The sequence below is a fragment of the Impatiens glandulifera genome, chromosome 1 (genome assembly GCF_907164915.1).
Source record: "Impatiens glandulifera chromosome 1, dImpGla2.1, whole genome shotgun sequence".
Taxonomy (NCBI): Eukaryota; Viridiplantae; Streptophyta; class Magnoliopsida; order Ericales; family Balsaminaceae; genus Impatiens; species Impatiens glandulifera.
In genome coordinates, this window is record NC_061862.1 from 53,156,956 (window position 1) to 53,179,329 (window position 22,374).

Below are 22,374 nucleotides of genomic sequence, written 5' to 3' on the forward strand. Positions count from 1 at the left end.
TTAGCAGTTTTATCAATGTACCTCGTTTTGATGGCTAACAATACGATCATTGGCGCGAACTAATGGATAATCTTTTGAGGGAAAGGAACTAGTGGAAAATTGTTGAGAAAGGTTTTGTGGAGCCCGTCGCATGAACTGCAAAGTGAAGCATATTTTGTATCACACGTTGTTTGAACAATGTTTGAACAAAATTTGGATAGGTAAACTTCCAAAATTTGGGAAAATGAGCGTGTTAAAAGGTTGTTGTTGAACACTTTGAGAAGGAAGTTCAAAGTTCTTGAAATAAAGAAAGACGATACCATCAAGGATTACCTAGAATCTAGCAAGGTTATTGATATTAGTGATGTTTGCCTAAAATTTAGCAATGAGTCGAAGATACTGCTTAAAGATGTTCGACATGCTCCATACATGAGGTTGAATTTGATTTCAACTGGAAAGCTTGATGATGATGGTTTCGTAAGCTCTTTTGGTTTTAGAAAATAGAAACTTTCGAAAGGTAACCTCATTGTAGCTCGAGGAGATAAGTTTTCAAATTTATATTTAATGCAATCTTTAATAAGTAAAGATAACGTGAATGTTGTACAAAGTAAAGAAGCTTCAAAGTTATGGCACCGAAAACTTGGTCACATTAGTGAAAAGGGGTTGAATTTGCTAGTTAAACAAAATGATATTCCGGATTTGAGTGAGACAGATTTGGAGAATTGTTCTCATTGTCTTGTGAGAAAGAAAACTCAAGTATCGTTCAAGCTTAATCCTCCCTCAAGAAAGTCAGATCTCTTAGAGTTGGTGCATTCAGACGTTTGTGGACCTTTAAAGGTACGAACTAATAGTGGTGCTCTTTACATTGTAACATTTATTGATGATCATTTTAGGAATCTTTGGATCTATGTTTTGAAAACAAAAGATGAAGTTTCAAATAAGTTTAAGGAATTTCATGCTCTTGTTGAAAAAGAGACTGGAAAGAAGATCAAGTGCATTCGTAGTGATAATGGTGGTGAGTATTGTGGTCCATTTGATGCATACTGTAAACAATATGAGATTAGACACTTGAAGACACCTTCAAAGACTCTTGAGTTGAATGATCTTGCAGAAAGGATGAACATGATAATTGTTGAGAAGATTAGATGCTTTCTTTCATAAACAAAGTTGCCCCCAACGTTTTGAGGCGAAACATTACATACGGTGGTACATGTTATTAATTTGAGTCCTACAGTTGCTTTGGACAGTAAAGTTCCAAATAAGGTATGAACAAATAAACATATTTCTTATGATCACCTACGAGTATTTGGATGCAGGTGTTTTGTTCACATTCCAAAGGATGAAAGATCAAAGTTGGATGTGAAGAGCCGTGAGTGCATCTTCTTGGGTTATGGCGAAGATGAGTTCAGCTACAGAATGTATGATCCAGTTGTAAAGAAGCTTGTCAGAAGTCGTGACGTTATCTTCTTTGAAGATGAGACTACTAAGGGAAGTGATCAAGCTAAAGACGATGAGTTGAAGGGAAAAAGTGTGTCAATAAATTTAGATAAAGTTCATTTATTTGATTCACCTATTTCAACAGAAAATTGGGTGCAAGAGGATGATGTTGATGGTAAACATTATGTTCACATGGAGAATGATAGTAGCGAGCAATCTACGATAGATTGATAGCCTTCAACTAGATATTCTCCTAATGAATATACGTTGGTGACGGATGGGGGGAGCCAGTCATATGAAGAGGCTAAATATAGCGAAAATTGGGTTGATGCTATGAAAGATGAGATGAAATCCTTACATGAAAATCATACATTTGAGTTGGTAGAATTACCAAAAGGAAAGAAAGATTTGAAAAATAGGTGGGTGTATAGACTAAAGCAAGATGAGCTTACTTCAACTCCACGACACAAAACTTGTTTGGTTGTCAAAGGGTTTAGTCAAAGAAAGGGTATTGATTTTGATGAAATATTTCTCCTGTTGTTAAAATGACCTCTATTAGAGTTGTCTTGAGTTTGACAACTAGTCTTGATTTGGAAGTTGAACAAATGAACGTGAAGACGACTTTTCTTCACGGTGAATTAGAAGAAGAGATTTACATGAATCAACTTGATGAGTTTAAGGTCAAGAGTAAAAAGAATTATGTTTTCAGATTGAAGAAAAGCTTGTATGGCTTGAAACAAGCTCCTTAACAATGGTACACAAAGTTTGAGTTGTTCATGAAGACTACGGCTATAAGAAGACTACTTCCGACCATTGTGTGTTTGTGCAAAATTTTTCTCTTAATGACTTTATTATTCTTTACTTTATGTTGATGACATGCTTATTGTTGGTCCAAAGTGTTGTGAGAATTAATAGGTTGAAAAAAAGACTTAGGGGAGTCCTTTGCGATGAAGGATCTTGGACCAGTTAATCAGATTCTTGGAATTAGAATCAGTTGTGATAGAAAGACAAAGAAATTATGGTTGTCTCATGAATGTTATATTGAAAAAGTGTTGCAGAGATTCAACATGGAAAATGACAATAGTGTTTCCACACCTCTTGCATCACATTTTAAATTGAGCTCTGAACTTTGTCCTTCAAACGATGATGAGAAAAAAGATATGAAGAATATTTCTTATGGTTCTGCTGTTGGAAGTCTTATGTATGCCATGGTTAACACAAGACCAAATATTGCTCATGTCGTTAGCACTGTGAGTAGGTTCCTTTCCAATATAAGAAAAGAGCATTAAGAAGCTGTCAAATGGATATTGAGATATCTTCGAGGTACATCAAGTTTGAGACTTTGCCTTGGAAATGAGAGTCCGAATTTAGTTGGTTATACAATTTCTAATATGGCAGGTGATGTTGATTCGGGAAAATCTACTTCTAGTTACTTGATTAACTTTGCAGGGGGAGCTGTTACTTGACAATCCAAACTTCAAAAATGTGTTGCGTTGTCAACCGCTGAAGCTGAACTTATTGCAGCAACTGAAGCTTGTAAAGAATGAATTTGGGTTAAGAAATTATTACCTGAACTTGATTTTGTGCAGATAAATACGTGTTTTTTTGTGATAGTCAAAGTGCGATTTATCTTGCGAAAAACTCAACATTTCATTATAGATCGAAGCACATTGATGTGATGTATCATTGGATACGTGACGTTCTAGATAAAAACTTGCTGGTTTTAGAGAAAGTGCATACAAATGATAATGACGCTGATTTGTTGACCAAAGACTACCAAAAGGCAAGTTCGAGTTTTGTTATTCAACCGCTTGTTTGACAACAACCCTTCCATAGTTATGATGGGAAAGTTTGTTGGGTTATTTGTTTGGGCTCCCAACTATATAATAAAAAGCCCAGCCTGTTTAAGAAACCCAAAAGTTTAGAAGCCCAGAAGTCTAAAAGCTCAAGAGTCTTTTTTGTATTAAATAGTGGCAGGGTTGTCTTATTAGAAAAAAACTTTTGAGTTATTATGTGAAAGTCATCTAGCATACACTTATAAAGAGATAGTGAGATTTCTTATCTGTTTAGCTTTTATCTTCATTTGTTTTGTGTTTAACAATTGATTATAGTGAAGTTTCTTTTGGACAAAACTCTTGTGGTTTTATTCCTTGATTTGAGAAGGTTTTCCACGTTAAAATTTTGATGTTCTTATTTCATTTATATTTACTTTTATGTTTGTTGTTTTTCGCTTTTAAAGATTCAATAAAGTGGGAATAAATTATTATCACAAATGTGATGGATTATTTGGCTTTATTCCTATCCATATGTATATGAATATAAATATTAAAAGACCATTCAAGTATCTTATATTTAAACAATATTATGAGTATGACTAAGTTAAAATATTTAGAATTAAGTATTTAAAGGTTAATAAATAATTAAGAATGTTTATTTGTGTATTGAACACGTTAGGATAAATTCTATAATGGTGGATGTTGACTATACAATTGCGGCGGGCAGATTTTAAAAATTATTCATTTAATCTCAATAACTAATAATTAAGATTTTAAGATCAATTTTTTTAACTATCCCTATAATCATGTCTTACTTTAATTTAAAATATTTAAAATAAAAATAAAAATAAAAATTTATAACTTTTGATATATTAAAAATCTGACTTTTGAGAATTTACTTTATTGTAATTTGTTATTGTCAAATATATTGAATTATTTCAATTTGGGTGGGTTAATGACCACCTTCTTTTCGCCTTACAAATTAGGCTTCTTATTAGTTAAGTTGTACAAAATTAGGCTTAACTTATTGTTTTATATGATATTTATAAATAAATAAATAAATACATACAGTATAAATGTTACTAATTTAATTATCAAATTACAAAATTATTTTTTTTTTTAAAATGAAAACAACAATTCCATAGTAAACTGATTTTTATTTATTTATAAATGTTTTTAATCATGGATAATAAGTTCAAACCATTCAAGACAAAACCCAAGCTTATTAGCAATATATACATGAACACTTACTCATTAAGCTAAACAATGGCGGTCTAGCCTCATTGTGATAGTTTCTCTTAACCGCACCACTTTGAGAGAAGATTCAAGAAAACAATGAGAAACACCATGGATGTAATCCCAATAGTTACTCCAAAAACAACCTTACTTCGCCTAGGCTGATCATCTTCATTCTTAATGTCACTGTAGTCACCATTCTCGGAGCTACTCATCTCATCCGCCGATGAAGAACGCTTCTCCGCTGGCGGCGGCGACATCGGCAACCCGTGCTTATCGCAGGGAGCGATCGCCATCTTCACTTTCGCCGGCATTGTTGACCTGTCATAACAGAGATTGTCGTTGCCCCCAATTTTCAACACTTCCAATCTCTTCATAAATGATTCGTTAAACGGAATAATCCCTCTGAAATTGTTATGTTCTAGATTCAGATACTTCAATTCCTTCATGTCCGCAATAAATTTGGGGATTGTTCCGTTGAATTGATTTGAACCCAGATCGAGATGAACAAGAGTGGGAATGGAAGCCATTGATTCCGGCACCGTTCCAGAGAGATAATTTGAAGACAAAGAGATGTTCTTGAGTGACATCAAGTTACCAATAGAGTCGGGTAATTCTCCAACGAGTTCATTTGATGAAAGATTCAAGTGTTGTAGATTTTCTAAAAGAGTTATCGAAATGGGTATTTTACCTCTAAGCTTATTGCCAGAAAAATCAATATGGGTAATGTTGAAATGCCATTGTTTGGGGAGAAACCCAGATAGATTTGCTTGAGAAATCGTCAGAGATTGGATCTGTTTCATGTTTGCGAGGATGATCGACGGTCCGCTGGAATTGACATAGACGCCGGAGACGGTTAAATCGGTGACATTATGTAGTCGACTTAACCAAACGCCGGTGAGTCGCCGGAAACTGTTGATGCATGTGAAGGAACGGAGGTTGAGAGCGAGTTGGGTAGGAAATTGAACGGGAGCTACGGGGCAGTTGAAAAGGTGGAAATTGATTAGAGAGGAAAGAGATTTGAGAGCAGTGTTTGAAATTTGGACGTCATCAGAGCAGTCTGCAAGGCGGAGGGAGAGTAAATGGCGGAAGGGAGAGGCGGCGTCGCAAGAGGAGGAGGAATTGGAGCATGGGTCATACTCATTGGAGATGGGAATGTTGAGTGATTGGAGAGCTCTGAGCTGTTTTGGGTCAATGGGGGTTGGGGAAGCAGAGGGTTCGCCGGCGCAGGCCGCAAGTGAGGGAGATTTGTAAGGGAAGATGATGGTTGGTGCTGAAAGGGAGAGGATGAGAAAAAGAGAGATGAATATGGGCAGTAAGAAAGACTTTGGTTTTGCTTCCATAGCCATGTCCGGTGGGGAAGAAGAAGAAGAAGAGTGACAGAGTTTTGCAGATGGAAGGAAGGAAGAAGAAGAAACAGAAAAAATGGCAATGTGGGGTCACAATTTGACACGTCTACATTATTAGCATCTAGTTTTGTTTCATGTGTCATGTGTGTTTATTATTACATTTACTTCAAATCATTTATTAATTTTCTAATATTATTTTTTTATAATATTTTAATTTGAATAATTATATTTAAATAATTCCAAAACTTTGTGTCTTTACTTATTTAAGATATCTTCCTATTAATTCAATCATTATATTTAAATCATTAATAATAAAAAAAGTGAATTAAACTTCCTAACTTATATGAACTTAATTTTACTTTCACTTTACTAGCCTTATTTCACTTTGAATCTTAGTCTTTAAAATCATTGATTCTTGGGTTGTGAAAAAGGTTAGAACGATGAATATCTCTATTTTAAAATCACGGATAATACTAAATCAATTGTGATTCCAGTGATTTTGAAAAGAACAAACTATCTATGGTGTAGTACCACAAGAACATCCTTTTGTGGCCGAGAGTAATAGATTAATGTTGAAAGAACCAAGTCTTCGCCAAAACTCATCATAAAAAATGGAGACTCTGACTCTCCATCAAAGAAAAGGAAGAAGAAACCAAGCTGGCAGTATAAGACAAATGATTTTAAGAATAATAAACCGTTCTTGGTCTCCTTCAAAATTCTCTCGATGCGCCTATTCTGGAGGCTTATTCCTATTGTGAAACAACAAAGTATATTTGGAAAACTTTCAAAAACGTCTATGACAACTTCTCAAACCTCACTAGATTATTTGAAGTTAAGAAATCCACTAACAAACTAGTCAAGAAGACATGAAATTCATCGAGTATTTCGGAAAATTCAGATCACTTTGAGCTGAGTTGGATATGTTGAGACCTAACACCATGGATTCGACTGTGATCAATGAAAGAAAGGAACAAGACAAAGTCATTAGATTACTTCTCACCTTAAACCTCTCATTTAATGATCTTATCAAGCATCTCTTGAGGGCAGACAAGCTTTCAAGCTTAGATGAAGTGTGCTCACAAATTCAAAAGGAGTAAGGATCTTTCGGCTTACTTAGCAACAAAGGAGATCTTCCAATGCCTAACAAAGTAGAGACTCCAACAACCAACAAAAGTGGATACCAAAGCAAGAACTTCATCAAAAACTACGAGCCACCGTGGTGCACCCATTGTAAGAAGAATGGTCACATAGTTAAAAATTTCTAGGTACTCCATCCACACCTAAGGCCAAGCTTACCAAGGGAAAAAATTTCTCAAGAGATTGGAAACGGTCAAGCTCAAGTCGACTCATTTAAACAAATGGAAGAAGTGGAAATGATAACATCTCATAGTGATCTAGTGAGGAAATCATACCTAAAGTCTCTCCTCAAATCAATCGCCAATATAAATCAATCTGGTATCACCTTATATGTCTCTAAACTAAGCAAAACCTTAGTAATAGATTCTGGAGATTCCCATCATATGGTTAACAATCAGGATCTATTAACTATTATTAAACCTTCAAATGGAAATGTCGTAATTGCAAATAGGGATAAAATATCGGTTAATGGCATAAGAGAACTGTAATTATTTGATAAAATATCTAATATCTTTTCTATGCAACCTTTCACTTATAATTTATTATATGTCAAAAATTCCACTAATAATTTGAATTACTACACTATATTCAGTCATAATTATGTGAAGTTTCAGGATATTTAGACCAGAAAGTTTCTTGGAGAAGGAGGCACTAAGGGAGACTTATATATTTTGGAGAATTTTTCATCAAACAATCAAGCTTTATCTTTTAATTCATGCTTAGATAATAATGTTTTGTGACACTCTAGATTAGGCCATCCGCACTCTAGAGCTCTTGAACTAATGTTGCTTCGTATCTTGTTTTAAAATACTAATTGTGAAACTTGTATATTAGGGAAGCATTGCAAAACTGTTTTCACTAAGTCCTCTATTATATATAAAAAATGTTTTGACTTAACACACTTTGATGTTTGGACCTCACATTGTCTATCTAGAGATAATAAGAAATAGTTTGTCACCTTTATAGATGAAAAATTCAAATACACTTGGTTAACATTGCTTCAATCTAAAGATATAGTATTTGATGCTTTTCTCAACTTTCAGAACTATATTACTAATCAATTTAATGGCAGAATTAAGGTACTAAGATTGGACAATGGTGGAGAATACACAAACCATAAGTTCAAAGAACATCTAACTAAGCATGCAATTATACATCAAACGAGTGTCCCTATACGCCTTATCAAAATAGAGTTGCTGAAAGAAAATAACGACATATTATGGAAGTTGCAATGTCAATAATGTTTCACTTGCATGTGCCAAAGATATTTTGGGGAGAAGATGTAATGATTGAATGAATATCTCATCAACAAAATTCCAACTAGAGTATTGAAAGATCCATCTTCATTTGAGATACTAAATAAAATAAAACCCTCTCTTGATCATTTAAAATTTTTTGGTGTGTGCACTTTGTTTCGGTACTAGGTGATTAAAGAACCAAGTTGGATGCTAAAAGCACAAAGAGTATTTTCCTAGGCTACTCAACAACATAAGGGATATAAGTGTTATGATCCAGTTAACAATAAGCCGCTGGTGTCTAAATATGTAAAATTTATGGAGAATCAAAGGTACTATGACAAAATAAGTGGGAAAGTATCAAGGATCTCACCAGCTCTACATCTGATAGAATGGAGAGTCTTCGATATCAACCATTTAGTACCAGGACTAATCAAGAAAGTACTAGTACTCAAACAATTCAAAATAAGAATTTGAAGATTAATCCAAAAATAGGAAATCAAAATGATCAAGACTTAGTGGAATCATATCAAAATGATGAGTCTTTAGATCAAGTTGAGGGGAGACTCAAAGTGAGCCTATTATAAATAAACATCAAGCTCCGGATCAAGGGGAAGAATCAACTGAAGAAATCATTTCACTAAGAAGAAGCACTAAACAACGATTTGGCTTGAAACATTAGAAGTATTACAACAATCAAGTTATTGCTCATCCAATACAAGCTGTGTGTTCACTTGACCTCTTGCCATCAGATTATCAAGTTTTTATTGGAAAGATTGATCTACATCATATACCTCCAACATATGAAGAAGCTAAGGATAGTAAAGAATGAGTTGTGCAGCTAATGATGAAATTAGTTCCATGAGTAGAAACCATACTTGGGATAAAGCTGAGTTACCTCTGGTAAAAAATGTCATGAGCTCAAGATGAATCTTTATTATCAAGTACCTAAGTAATGGTGATATAGAAAGGTACAAGGCACGCCTAGCTGTAAGGATGTTCACGCAAAACTATAGAGAGGATTACAAGGATACTTTTGCACCAGTAGAAAAGATTCACATAATTAGAGTTATTATGCCTTTACTTCAATCATTCAACTAAGTTTAAGACGGAGTATTGATCAAAAGATTCTAGAAAGTTCCAGACCTTATCTATTTTCAAATATAAAATAATATATTTGCAAGATATTATCACATTATTATAAATTATAATAATATCATTATTATATTAGTCTTCATATAATTTGATTATAATGTCTATATAATAGACATACCTTAAGTATCTCAATAAATCATCCAATAAAATTTTATTTTTCATATTCTAATAGTTGAAACATCCGATTCTAGACAATTAAAAAGTGACAAGATCCGAGTATAAGAGACCTAGATTAGCTAGCTTTCTTGTTACTATCTTATTATAAAGGTACATATTCTTCCAAGCCAATCAAGAACTCACATATTCTAGTTCTAATATATTCTTAAAAGTTTTAAATTGACATGTTTGAGAATATTATAATTTCATATTGATTACGAATTTAGTTCGATGCAAGTTTATTTAAAATAACACAAATTTATAACGACATTCAAAATTAAGTAAGTTGACATGGCATGTATATATTATTTATTAATTTTTTTAATTACACAATACTTCCGTTAAGCAAACCTTAACATTAATTCAACCCTACTCTCCTCCCTCACCTCACCCATCCTTCAATCTCTTCCACTCTTTCCCCGTAATCTCCTGATACTCTTCATTTTCCTCACCCTACCTTCCTTCATTATCATTCCTTTTTTCCATTATTTTTCTTTCTCTTAGTTAAGTCAAGTCGGATTTGTTAGAGATCTTATCTTGAAATAAATTACAGAAATATATATAAAATGATGTACAAATAAATGAAATAAATAAAATATATGAAGAATAAAATCACCGATTGAGATGTTGATTCGAGGCATGTGTTAGACACATTTCCCTTAAAACAGTTTCATCGTCTCCCGTTTGTGCTGGAGCTTATCGTAGATAGTTGTCTTCTAGGGTACAACGAATCCAGTAGTAATTCTGCACTGAAATCACCACTTGTCGAACTTGATCAGCGTATCTGAACTATTATCGGGTTTCAACAGAAATATCGAGCAAAGAACTCGAAAAACACTAAAAAAACAAGAAGACTTTTGTAATTCTAGAGTGAGAAAGAATGAAATGATGAAGTGAGTTTTAGATTAGAGATGAGAGATTTTATATTGTTGAAAAGTTAAACCATTAAATAAAATCATCATTTGATCCAACGGCTGACATTGTTTGCCTCTTCATTACCTTAACGTTTTTCTCTTCATTATAGAGTAATTGTTTGCAGGCATTTACAATTCAATACTAACGTTACATGGTTTTCCAAAATTTTAATAATAGTATTAATTATCATAACAAATAATAATAATAAAAAACTCATGTAAGTTACACTACAAATTAACAACATTTTGTTAATTGGTCATCAAGGAATTTTAGATCAATTAATTTAAATTAATTGATTTAAATTATACATTTGGATAAAATTTCACCCTTTAATTCACGTTTGAATTTCATATGAATTTGATTTGATTTTATTACCCACATTCTAATTTTCATTCATTAATGGAATTTATAGAATTAGTTTAAAAATTCCAACAATCCCCTACATTAATAGAAATTGAAAGATTAACCCGGTGAAAGGTTCAACAATTGAATTCTACATAGGATAGGTATGTGTAACCCTTTGAACATTCCCTTGTGAAAGCATATAACTTTACTAGCTGATTAGTAGACTCGATGTCCTTAAACTATTCTGCTTTTTGTGTAAATGATTACACAATTTCACATAGAATTCTCCCTGATACATGTCAAGCTCTCATAGTTGTGTCCGTTTTGGCCATGGAACACGCGCCTTGTTCTATGAGAGGGTCTAGAATTGATCCGTGCAATTCTTTCGAAGCGGCCCCACTTCTCCCTCACATAGGTGATCTCTTTACTCACAAAGAATTATTAAAAATGATATACTTATCCTTGTCAAAATATATATTGTTTCGTTATAGGATTAATCCTCAACAATAACTTTCCAAGTCAGTATAATTAGGTTATCCCATTAAACCTAGTTCTTGGGATCTCTAGTCTGCATAGGTTGGGTTTTCCTTCATACTAACTTATAATTGGCTAATGTCTCAAAAGACTTCAAATTATCTCTCTATTCAATAATCTGATTAGTGAATCCACAATGTTATCTTTGACTTACATAGTCAAATTTGATAACTACATTAGAGAGTATAGTCTAATGACATTATGTCTAAGACGTGTATGTCTACACTTGTCATTGACTCTAAGCTTGTCCAATTTCAAATTACTATCAAAATAATTAGAAATTTCTGTTGGTACATTCTTAGTTAACCTTGGAACATCTTTTAATCAGAAGCATAGTCATTCGTACATGCTTATCATTTAATTTTCTATGAAAATATTGTTTACTTGGATAACAAGTAGACAAAATGTCTTTGAACTATTCTGCCTTCGTGTAAACGATTATATATTTTACATAAAAATATTTTATTTTTCGACATAAGTCAAAAATATAGATTATAACGCTTAATCTATCCATCATAAGTTTCTTAGAAGATTTCCATACGTAGATTGCACTTCTAAGTGTAAACATATTCACTTTTAGACGTAAAGTCTTTCATTTAATAATATCAATATATCATTTGATAACAACATGATATTTCGTTTAGTACAATTCATATCCTTAGTGGATTTAATCATTTTTATCGTAATTTTCAACGATAAAAATATCGTACAAAAGACACGTAATGAAATAATTTTCATTGTCTTCATAATATATATAATTGTCGCATCCACTTTTTAATAAAAATATGATAAAATTTTCATATCATTATTATAAAATTTGTTATAAGTCATATCAAGACTTTATAAACTTTTATTTTCATTTATTTCATAAATTTCTTTTGAAGACATTGATTCTTCAAAATTTTTATGAAAGTAATGTCAAAATATGACACGTTTCTTGATTTCAAAATCCTCAAATTTTAAATATCGATTTGAGCACCAACTCAGAAAATATAAACAAGATATTTTCTTGTTATTTTTTCTTTCTTTTTGTAAAATTGCGCAACTTTATCTTTTATAGAGAACATATTTCTCCAACAATAAATTATCATTTTATTTATCATAATATACACAATTATTTTTGTGTTATATAATCAATAAAATATTTGCCCCCACATTCGTGTTGGTATCCTTTTTAAATCACACACATTTTTATGATTTAAATCAATGATTTTTTAATCAAGAAATTGTGACACAATTCTTTTACAAATTTCTTTTCTTATACTTATCATACATTGAATATGATAACTATATTATAAATATTTAACTGAATAAAATATAATTTCTATACAAGAGATTAGAATGTTTATTCATTTATAAATCATTCTTCACATAATCTCTACATAAGAAATTAAAAATATTTAATCAATTAAAATATTTATTTTAACACTTCATTTCTATAAAAGAAATTAGAATATTTAATCGATAAATATTCACCGTATCACATGATTTCTACAAAAGAAATCATTTCTACAAAAGAAATCATAATGTTTCAAACATTTTTGATCGAAATCGCTTAAACATTTATTTTCGGTTGCACGTTTACATCCCATAATATCAGCACGTTTGCCACATTATTCTCAAATCAATCAAGACTTTTCTTGTAATTATTTGATTTCAAAATATCAAATTAAGTAAGTCTTAATGATACAAGAACAATGTATATCAAATATATTATATTAAACCAAAATTAATATATATATCCATATATACGAAATTATATATTATTGCTTCTTTAATTTTAATCACCACGACAAAACAAATATATATATATATATATAATATATATATAGTCAATAACATAGGAACATAATCAAATAAATAATATGTCATATATTATTAAACAAATATATATAAAATTACATTTATCATTTAAAAAATACATGATAATTAATTAGAATATTAATTATTACACTTAATTAGGATGTTAACCATTTATCTTTAATCAAATGGAAAACTAACTAATTATATGAATAAGTATTCATGTCATCAATTATTCGTTTCTTATTTAATTAGATGACCTTTAACATTCTATAACAAATCTTTGTCAATCAAAGAACACATAATTTGTGACAAATTTCAAAATTATCTATTAAAATAAAATAGATCGAAAATAAATCTTTATTTATATATGTATATAAATTTCTAGATGATCATACTTATTATGAATGAACATGAATCATCCTATTATTAGCTAATATGCATGATTTATATTAATAATCACTTAGCTACATAATCAAATTAAATATAACTACAAATATATTCCATGTCTTAATCGAAGCACTTACATTGCCATGTTTTGAACAATAATCGATGTGAAGCGAGTATGCACTATCAAAACAAATATTTGTAGATTATTCTCACCGAGACTAATTTCTATAGTCGTGTCTCTTTAAATGCATGATTAAAATAAGTTCTAGCGCAAACAACTTATTTAATCTCAAGAAATTAAAATGTCTCAAAATATTAATGACAACATTATTTTGACAAATTAAATTTCTACATAAGAAATTGTTAGGATACCTAATTCATTTCATAATTTCCACATAAGAAATTATAATGATTTCAACATTCATGATTAATGTCGTTTAGACAAATCATATTATATATATATATATTATAAAAATCATTATCAATCTCATAATTTTTACATAAGAAAATTATAATAATTTTCACATCAAGACTTAGACTTAGGTCTGATTTCTTATAAAAAAATCATTAACTACACCATTCATCTCCAACATCAATGGATAGAGTCATTTTAACAAGTCTGATTACTATAAAGAAATCATTTCCTATAGTCATTTTAATAATTATTTACTATCCCATTCATCTCATAATTTCTACACAAGAAATTGGAATGGTTTTAACATCAATGACTAAAGTCATTTTAACTAGTCAAAAATTGATCATTCCACTCATCTCACAATTTATATACAAGAAATTGGAATGGTTTCAACGTAAATGACTAATGTCATTTTATCACGTCCGATTTCTACAAAAGAAATCATCTCATCACCTGGATTCGAACAGGACCTCCCTTTCGTCATGCACCATTGCATCTAAACTTTGAACCACTGCGCCAATGCGCCCTTTTATCATTGTACCGCTTTTATGACCTTTTGTATCCTTTAATTAAAAGAATCTATTTATTTTCTTTGACTCAACTCTGTCAACAAACAAATATATACTCACATTTTAAAATGATATCTTAATACCATAATAAAATATAGTATGTAAAATAATGTATAAATAACTAGATCATCTCTCCTTATTTAGTAATCATCCTACCACATTCTTATTAATTATCAACTCTTAATTAATTTAAGAATGCATATATTATAATTAATTATTTTAAAACTGAAACTATATGTTTCAATTAGAATTAATTTTTATTACTATTAAATATAACCCCTAATTTTATTTTATTTTGAAAATTATAAGTTAACCTTTTAGTTACCTTTTCATTTATTAAAAATAATAATTCTAGTAACTATCAAACTTTTAATGAAAAAGAAAACAAATTAATGTTTTCTAAATTATTTTCAAGAAATCATTTGTATAATGAATATACATCATTTTTATTTAGAATATAAATATACATCAACATATATTAGCTTATAAAAGTAAGCTTTCATACAAATAATATCAATAATAATTAACATTATATGTATACAATAAAGACTGATTTTTATTTGTATATTCTTCTATTCCTCTAGATGAACAACTTTATCTTATCGAAATAAGCCATCATCTCCTTTGCAACATCGCGACTCGTATTTCTGAAACATTAAAGACAAAAATTTTCGACAGAAAAAACTACTAAATAACTTAGCACACGAAACTGTTTTAAGATTGTTAGAGATCTTGTCTTGAAATAAATTACAGAAATATATATAAAATGATGTACAAATAAATGAAATAAATAAAATATATGAAGAACAAAATCATCGATTGAGATGTTGATTCGAGGCATGTGGTAAACATATTTCCCTTAAAACAGTTCCATCGTCTCCCGTTTGTGCTAGAGCTTATCGTAGATGCCTGTCTCCCATGGTACAACGAATCCAGTAGCGATTCTGCACTGAAATCACTACTAGTCGAACTTGATCAGTGTACCTGAACTATCATCGGGTTTCAACAGAAATATCGAGCAAAGAACTCGAAGAACACTCACAAGACAAGAAGACTTTTGGAATTCTAGAGTGAGAAAGAATGAAATGATGAAGTGAGTTTTAGATTAGAGATGAGAGATTTTATATTGTTGAAAAGTTAAACCATTAAATAAAATCATCATTTGATCCAACGGTTGGCATTGTTTGCCTCTACATTACCTTAACGTTTTTCTCTTTATTATAGAGTAATTGTTTGCAACATTTACAATTCAATACTAACGTTACATGGTTTTCCAATTTTTTAATAATAGTATTAATTATCATAACAAATAATAATAATAACAAACTCATATAAGTTACACTACAAATTAATAACATTTTGTTAATTGGTCATCAAGGCATTTTAGATCAAATAATTTAAATTAATTAATTTAAATTATACATTTGGATCAAATTTTACCATTTAATTCACGTTTGAATTTCATGTGAATTTGATTTAATTTTATTACCCACATTCTAATTTTTATTCATTAATAGAATTTATAGAATTAGTTTAAAAATTCCAACAGAATCTTCCCCCATAACCAAAACTAGTACACTTATTTATGGTCATTTTTGTGTGTTCGCATAACCCTAAATTTTGTATTCGACAAAAAATTACAGCCAAGTCAGATCTTCCCCATATCAAGTTAACATGTATTCCTCTTCATGTAAATATATATTTTGTCATTATGGAGTAAAAAGTGTTAAAATTATCCTAATTAGATCCTAATTCAATGTGTGAGAAATTAAAATCTGTATGCGGCGGAAGCGTACCTTAATTTGATGAATCGTGAATCTTCTCCTTCTTAGACTTTACATGTATTGAATGATTCTTTAATCTATTTCCTTAAACTTTCCTTATATTGAATGGTTCTTCCATTTGATGAGTACGTCAATAGATTTCTCTCTTTGTTGATGGGGATGCAAAAGAGAATTGACCGTACTTCAAATGGGGACCATTACCGTTACATATAACTAACATTAAATTAGTTATTACAGTTAGATTATTTCTAATTCAGCCCTTTCATAAAATTAGAAATGCCACTTAAGTATCCTCACTTTATATTCATGATAAATACACTCATAAGTCATAAACTTAATCACATTAGATTACATTATTTTGACTTATATTAAATATGACATTTGCACAATTATTTATTATACTAGCGACCCTAAAAATTCCAACAAAAAGTCCCATAGGTACCATTTACAATGAAAAATATTTTGGAAATAAATTTTATGGATGCTCTTCTTATAGGTGTATTCAAATTTTCGATCTAACTTGGAACTATAGTTGAACTTATGTATTTTCTTGAAAAAAATTCTGAAAACTCCAAAATTTCAGAAAATCCCAAAATTTTAGAAACCTGAAATTTCCGTCAACGAATTTTAAATTGTCAAAATTTACATGTTTATCTTATTAGTCTCTTATGTAAAATAATTGTAATATATATGTTTTTTAATTTAACTGAAAAATAAAAAAAAATACAAAAAAAAGGGTAGAAAGAGAAATTTTATTATTTTTTCATCCAATCAGATTACGCTACGTTATTCATTCACTCATTCCCACTTTCAAATTTATAATTTGATGTTTGAACCTTTTAGAATTAGTTGACATAAATTGTCTTGTTAATAATGTAAGTGGTATTTTATTAAAGGTTTTAAAATAAGCCGTCTAACTGTATGTGCGACTGTGAAACGGGTAGACGATCATTCATGACAAAGTACTATTCTACCACTAGACCACTGGTGCTTTGTGATAAACATTTATATTATTTATTTAACAACTCTATTATGGTAAAAACATTTCAGTTCAATACAAATTAATTTTTAAATGTGAAAAATAAATTGTCTTACAACTTATATCTTATAAATAATAGATTTTAAGTAAGCCAAATAAAAATAGCATTATCTTATCATTTCTTTCCTTAGTTTTAGTTTTAAAAAATGTAGTAATTTTATTTAAATATCTGGATAAAATTGGTCTTTTGTATAGCAAATTTATTTAGCGCTTAGCACCTTAGTTTAATTTGAAGTTATTCAAAAAAATTTAATAAATTTTAAATAAGCATAAATCAAATCAGTTTTAAATGAAGTAATTAATGAATTGATTTATCATTCCTAACTACTATTTAAGTCAAATATTATAAAAAAAACTCTCTTATACTTGTTAGTTATGGTGACCTATACGAACTTTTTACTCCATTATAACCTTATACGCTATTTAGGTTTTGAGTTAATTTTTAACCTTGTGAGGATTTGGATCTTATAATCTATAATGAGAGGTAGTTTCTTTCCTTTTTTTTTGTTTTTATTTATTTTATTTGTTTTATTTTTATTAACGTTGTTTACGTTAATTATTTTATTTAATTTTTAATTAACATTTTTCACGTTAATTGTTTATTTATTTTTTAATTAAGCTTTTCTTGTTAATCATTTGTAGTTTAAAATTTGTAATTGGATTTTCCCCTTATCTTGAGTCTTTCTTTCTTAAAATGAACTCATTGACTCACGGGTGGTTGAGCACAATCATCTAATCCACGTTTGTCGTGCAAAATATTCTGTTGGATCAAATTAGTTTGACTAACGTTATTTTAATGATGTATTAGTAAAACTTTGATTAAGAATGAAACTAAGTCGTCTAATTGTTTTTGTGCAGGTGTATTAAAACTATGCTAAATTAGACATGGTGGAATATGATGTTATGGGGAATGTCTTAAAAGTGGATGGCGAAAAATCTACTTACTCGAAAAATGGAGAAGCGGGGATCATGTGTTTCCAGTCGAGGGCTCACAACTTGGAGCTGTATATGTATATGGTGGCCGGAGCTAAAGGAAGTAAGGCGTCGGAGTTCAAGTTGGTGATCGAGAGGGATATTATTCTAGTGAACAAAGGGTTGGATGGGCTTAAGGAAGAGTATAGTGTGCCAACTTCATGGTGGTGCAAGCTAACCAGGGCATGGTTCAACTTTCGAATGGCTCGTAGCAGTTAATGGATGTTGGGTACTAACATAGCTTTTTATAATTTTATTGTATATTTGTTTATTAATTATGCATTGAAAAAGTCTTTATACATTTTAATATTTTATTATATTTCTTTGTTATTTTTATATAGGGAAATTATATATTTTATTAATAATTATGTATGAAAACTTGTTATCATTTTTTTAATAATATTTTTTATTTGTTTATATGATTGTAATTTGTATATGTACCTATAACATCACCAGCACCACCACTAATGTTCTTATTCAAATGTTCTTATTTAACCATTTTTAAGGATGTACTAAATATGAATATAATTGTTTTACAATACATGAAAGATAAAAATAAAAAAATAAAAACACTACAAAGAAAAGAAAGCATATACAAAGCTAACATTAATTGAAGTCTATTTCCTTAAGGAAAAAAGAAAATTGAAGCATAAAGATGCAATCAATCATGTGAGGGTTTATACAATAATATTTGTTATGGTCAGTAATGGGAAATGGGAAAGAAGACGGAGGAAACAAAAGTCTGATTCAGTTACAAGTATAAGGATATTTTGAATTGACTCGCTATACACTACAACTTGTTATTTAATTTTATATTAAGTAATAATTGAGTCCAAAAACACAAGTCGTTGTAGTATAGTGGTAAGTATTCCCGCCTGTCACGCGGGTGACCCGGGTTCGATCCCCGGCAACGGCGTTGTTTTTTGCTTTTGGACTTCAAACACCTTATAGATGAGAGAACATATATGTGTACAATAAAGATATGTGAGAACAATGATTATTACCCCCATTTAATTTAATGCCATCTGATGAAGAAAAATTACAGATTTTGGGACGTCCTCAAATAAAAAAGCTGATATGCAATTTTATTACTAGTTTCTGCTGGTATTTATGTGGACAATATAATACTTACTTGTACACCAAATTTTCTTTTTTCAAAACACTATAATTATGTGTGTTTTTAGTATCTACTTATGCATGAAAACTTGTTCTACAACATTATATTTGGACAACAGTAGTCTCTGTTTCTGAAACCATTAAAATTATTTAAATTGTTCCTTATAGAATTGAATATATATGTTGCATAAGGTATTAAGGTTGTAATTGGTTACAACCCCCTTTCGGGATTCCAAAGATTTCACAATATTGGATTAAATAACCGCATCATCCATTAATTAATTAGATAGAACAGTTTCAAAAACAAACAACATTACCTTGTTAAGTAAGGGTTTCTTTTTTATTGTCATTACACTTAATCTTAAGGCCTCTCTCTATATGCTGCACATAATAATGAATAACCAACTAATAAATAAGTGCATTATTACACTTCTTAAGGCCTTTCACTATATGCTGCACATAATAATAATAAATAACCAACTAATAAATAAGTGCATTATTACACTTCTTAAGGCCTCTCTCTATATGCTGCACATAATAATAAATAACCAACTAATAAATAAGTGCATTTCTCCATTGTTTGAGCCTTTGAGAATAAAAAGATGAGTTGCACCAGCCGGGAATTGAACCCGGGTCTGTACCGTGGCAGGGTACTATTCTACCACTAGACCACTGGTGCTTTGTGATAAACGTTTATCTCTTTTTCACTTAACAACTCGTGTTATGGTTAAAACAGTTCAACACAAATTAAACTTTAAATGTGAAATACCACTTATATCGTCTAAATATTAGATTTTAAGTAAGCCAAAGAAAAATAGCCTTGTATTATCCTTTCTTTATTTTGTTTTAGTTTTAAACAATGTAGTAATTTCATTAAAAAAATATACCGATCACTATAACTACTCTAACTTTAATAAAAGAGTGTTTGTTTTATTATAATGTTTGGCTTAAATAGTAGTTAGGAATAATGATAAATCAATTCATTGATTACTAATTTAAAGTACTTAAAACTGATTTGATTTAAGTTTGTTTAAAAATTATTAAATTGTTTTGAATAACTTCAAATTAAACTAAGGAGCAAAGCTTAGGAAGCTAATTCAATTTGCTAGATCATTAAAATTTAGGGTAACTACTACCCCATCTAAGTTTTGAGATAATCTTACTAATGTGAGGAATTGAATATTATATTTTATCATGAGAGGTAGTTTTTTTTTTCTTTTCTTTTTTTTACTATATTTCACAAGTCAATATTCTTTTATTAACATTCTTCTTGTCTTCTCTTCACATGTAAGGTTTCACATTGACATTGACCGCTCTTCACATGTTAAGATTCCTTTATTATCGTTTATCGCGCGTTAATTTTGTTCTTTTATTTGCTTTTCACAGATCAAAGATTCCAAATTGATGTTCTTTGCGTCAATCAACTATTGACCGCTCTTCATAGTTCAAGATTCATTTATTAGCGTCAATTAACTATTGACCCCTCTTCATAGGTCAAGATTCCAAATTAACCACAACTATCGACTCGATAATCCGGACACATTAAAAATTAAGCATCATTATATATATAGATAGATTATGTTCTTTGTTTCTTTTAAGAAATCAAAGATTCCAAATTAACGTCATTTTCGTTCATCTATTCTTGACCGCTCTTCATAAGTCAAGTTTCTTTTATTAACGTTTATAATGTTAATTTCCTGTTCTTTTTTTTTTACTATTTCCCTAAGTCAAGATTATTGTAATGACACTATTAAAAATAGTTGACGAAAATTTGCCTCTTTGGTTGGTTTTTTTATTAACACACTTTTTTTTGTGGTGATTTTAGGGTTAATTCTTTTTTTATCGTTTAAAATTCCCCTCGTATTATTCGAAGTAGTTTTATTTAAAATTTTGATGCATTTTTCTAACAAAATTCCCCTGGTACAAGGTTTGGCTATCGCTTCATATTTGTTTTGGAGTTGGAACAAGATCTTTAAAAAAAAGTCACCAGTTTCTCCACGCATTTAAAAATACATCTCATCTCGAGAAATACGTTCGAGACACATTTAGACTTCATGCCTAACCTTCCTCTCAATTCCCGCGTGCAAGGATGATGGATTTTAATAGTAAGCCTTATGTTTCTGAATTTTGTCCTCAAACGTGTTTTTCACATGTCAATATAATTATATTAACGCTCTTCACGTAAATTTATTCATTGTCTTCTCTGCACAAATAAGTTTCCACAATGACGTTATTTATATCAGTTATTTCTTTCAAATCATTACATGTAACAAAAGCATCAACCTGCATAAACAAGTAACTATGTAAATTCATCTCATGCGTAAGTCCTAATTCTAAATTTCACTAACTAGAGATCTGATTAAGTCCTTAAAGTCTCAACCAAATCGGAGCAGTATGTTTTAGCCGGTCAATATCCTCTTTTATACACTGTTCTATGTCATTGCGTTCAAGTTGTTCAAGGAAATGTCTAAAAAAAAAACGAAATTGTTTTATGCCTACTCAATCTGTTCGACAAAATGTCAAAGAACAAAATCATTCTTTTATTTTATGACAAATAGGAAATATGTCTCAATGAAGATTTCCTTAGACATGGGAAGAGGACTGACCTAAATTTTATTTTGTGTGTTTGGTATCAGCACTTTATGGTCCTTGAAGAAATTACCTTCACTATTGATAGTTTAAACAAGAAAGAACTTATGTAGAGCTTATATAGGGTTAGTCCTTGTCAATTGTAGAGCTTAGCTAATACTTATGTAGGTTCAAATGAACACAAACATGCACAATATCTTCAGTATTGATATTTAGTCAGTCATGGATTGAATATACAACTTAACTTAGACTTGTTAGAAAAGAAGCATTAACAAATTATCTTACAAGAGATGCTGTTATTTTAAATCTGTGAAAATGTAAGAATTTCAGGAGAGAAATTTCTTTGTATTGCTAGGGATGTTGTGTATCAAACTAATGAACCTATGGTCCTACATATAACTGGAATTGAAAACTGTAGTCTTAACCAAACTAGATCACCAAATATAA

The 22,374-nt window shown here is 30.1% G+C and overlaps 1 protein-coding gene, 2 non-coding genes and 1 pseudogene across 3 annotated transcripts; 2 read left to right on the top strand and 2 right to left on the bottom strand.

Moving 5' to 3' along the window:
* Nucleotides 1–4,489: 4,489 nt before the first annotated feature.
* On the bottom strand, nucleotides 4,490–5,788 carry LOC124922281 (receptor-like protein 51). The gene has a single exon (XM_047463018.1). It carries the CDS (start codon nucleotides 5,774–5,776, stop codon nucleotides 4,490–4,492), a length of 1,287 nt encoding a protein of 428 aa, XP_047318974.1. The 5' UTR covers nucleotides 5,777–5,788.
* Nucleotides 5,789–6,472: 684 nt separating this feature from the next.
* Nucleotides 6,473–22,374, top strand: part of LOC124928023 — a 58,442-nt pseudogene continuing 42,540 nt past the window's right edge.
* TRNAD-GUC lies at nucleotides 19,067–19,138 on the top strand. The gene has a single exon. It is a non-coding gene; the product is annotated as a tRNA-Asp (tRNA).
* On the bottom strand, nucleotides 19,947–20,017 carry TRNAG-GCC. The gene has a single exon. It is a non-coding gene; the product is annotated as a tRNA-Gly (tRNA).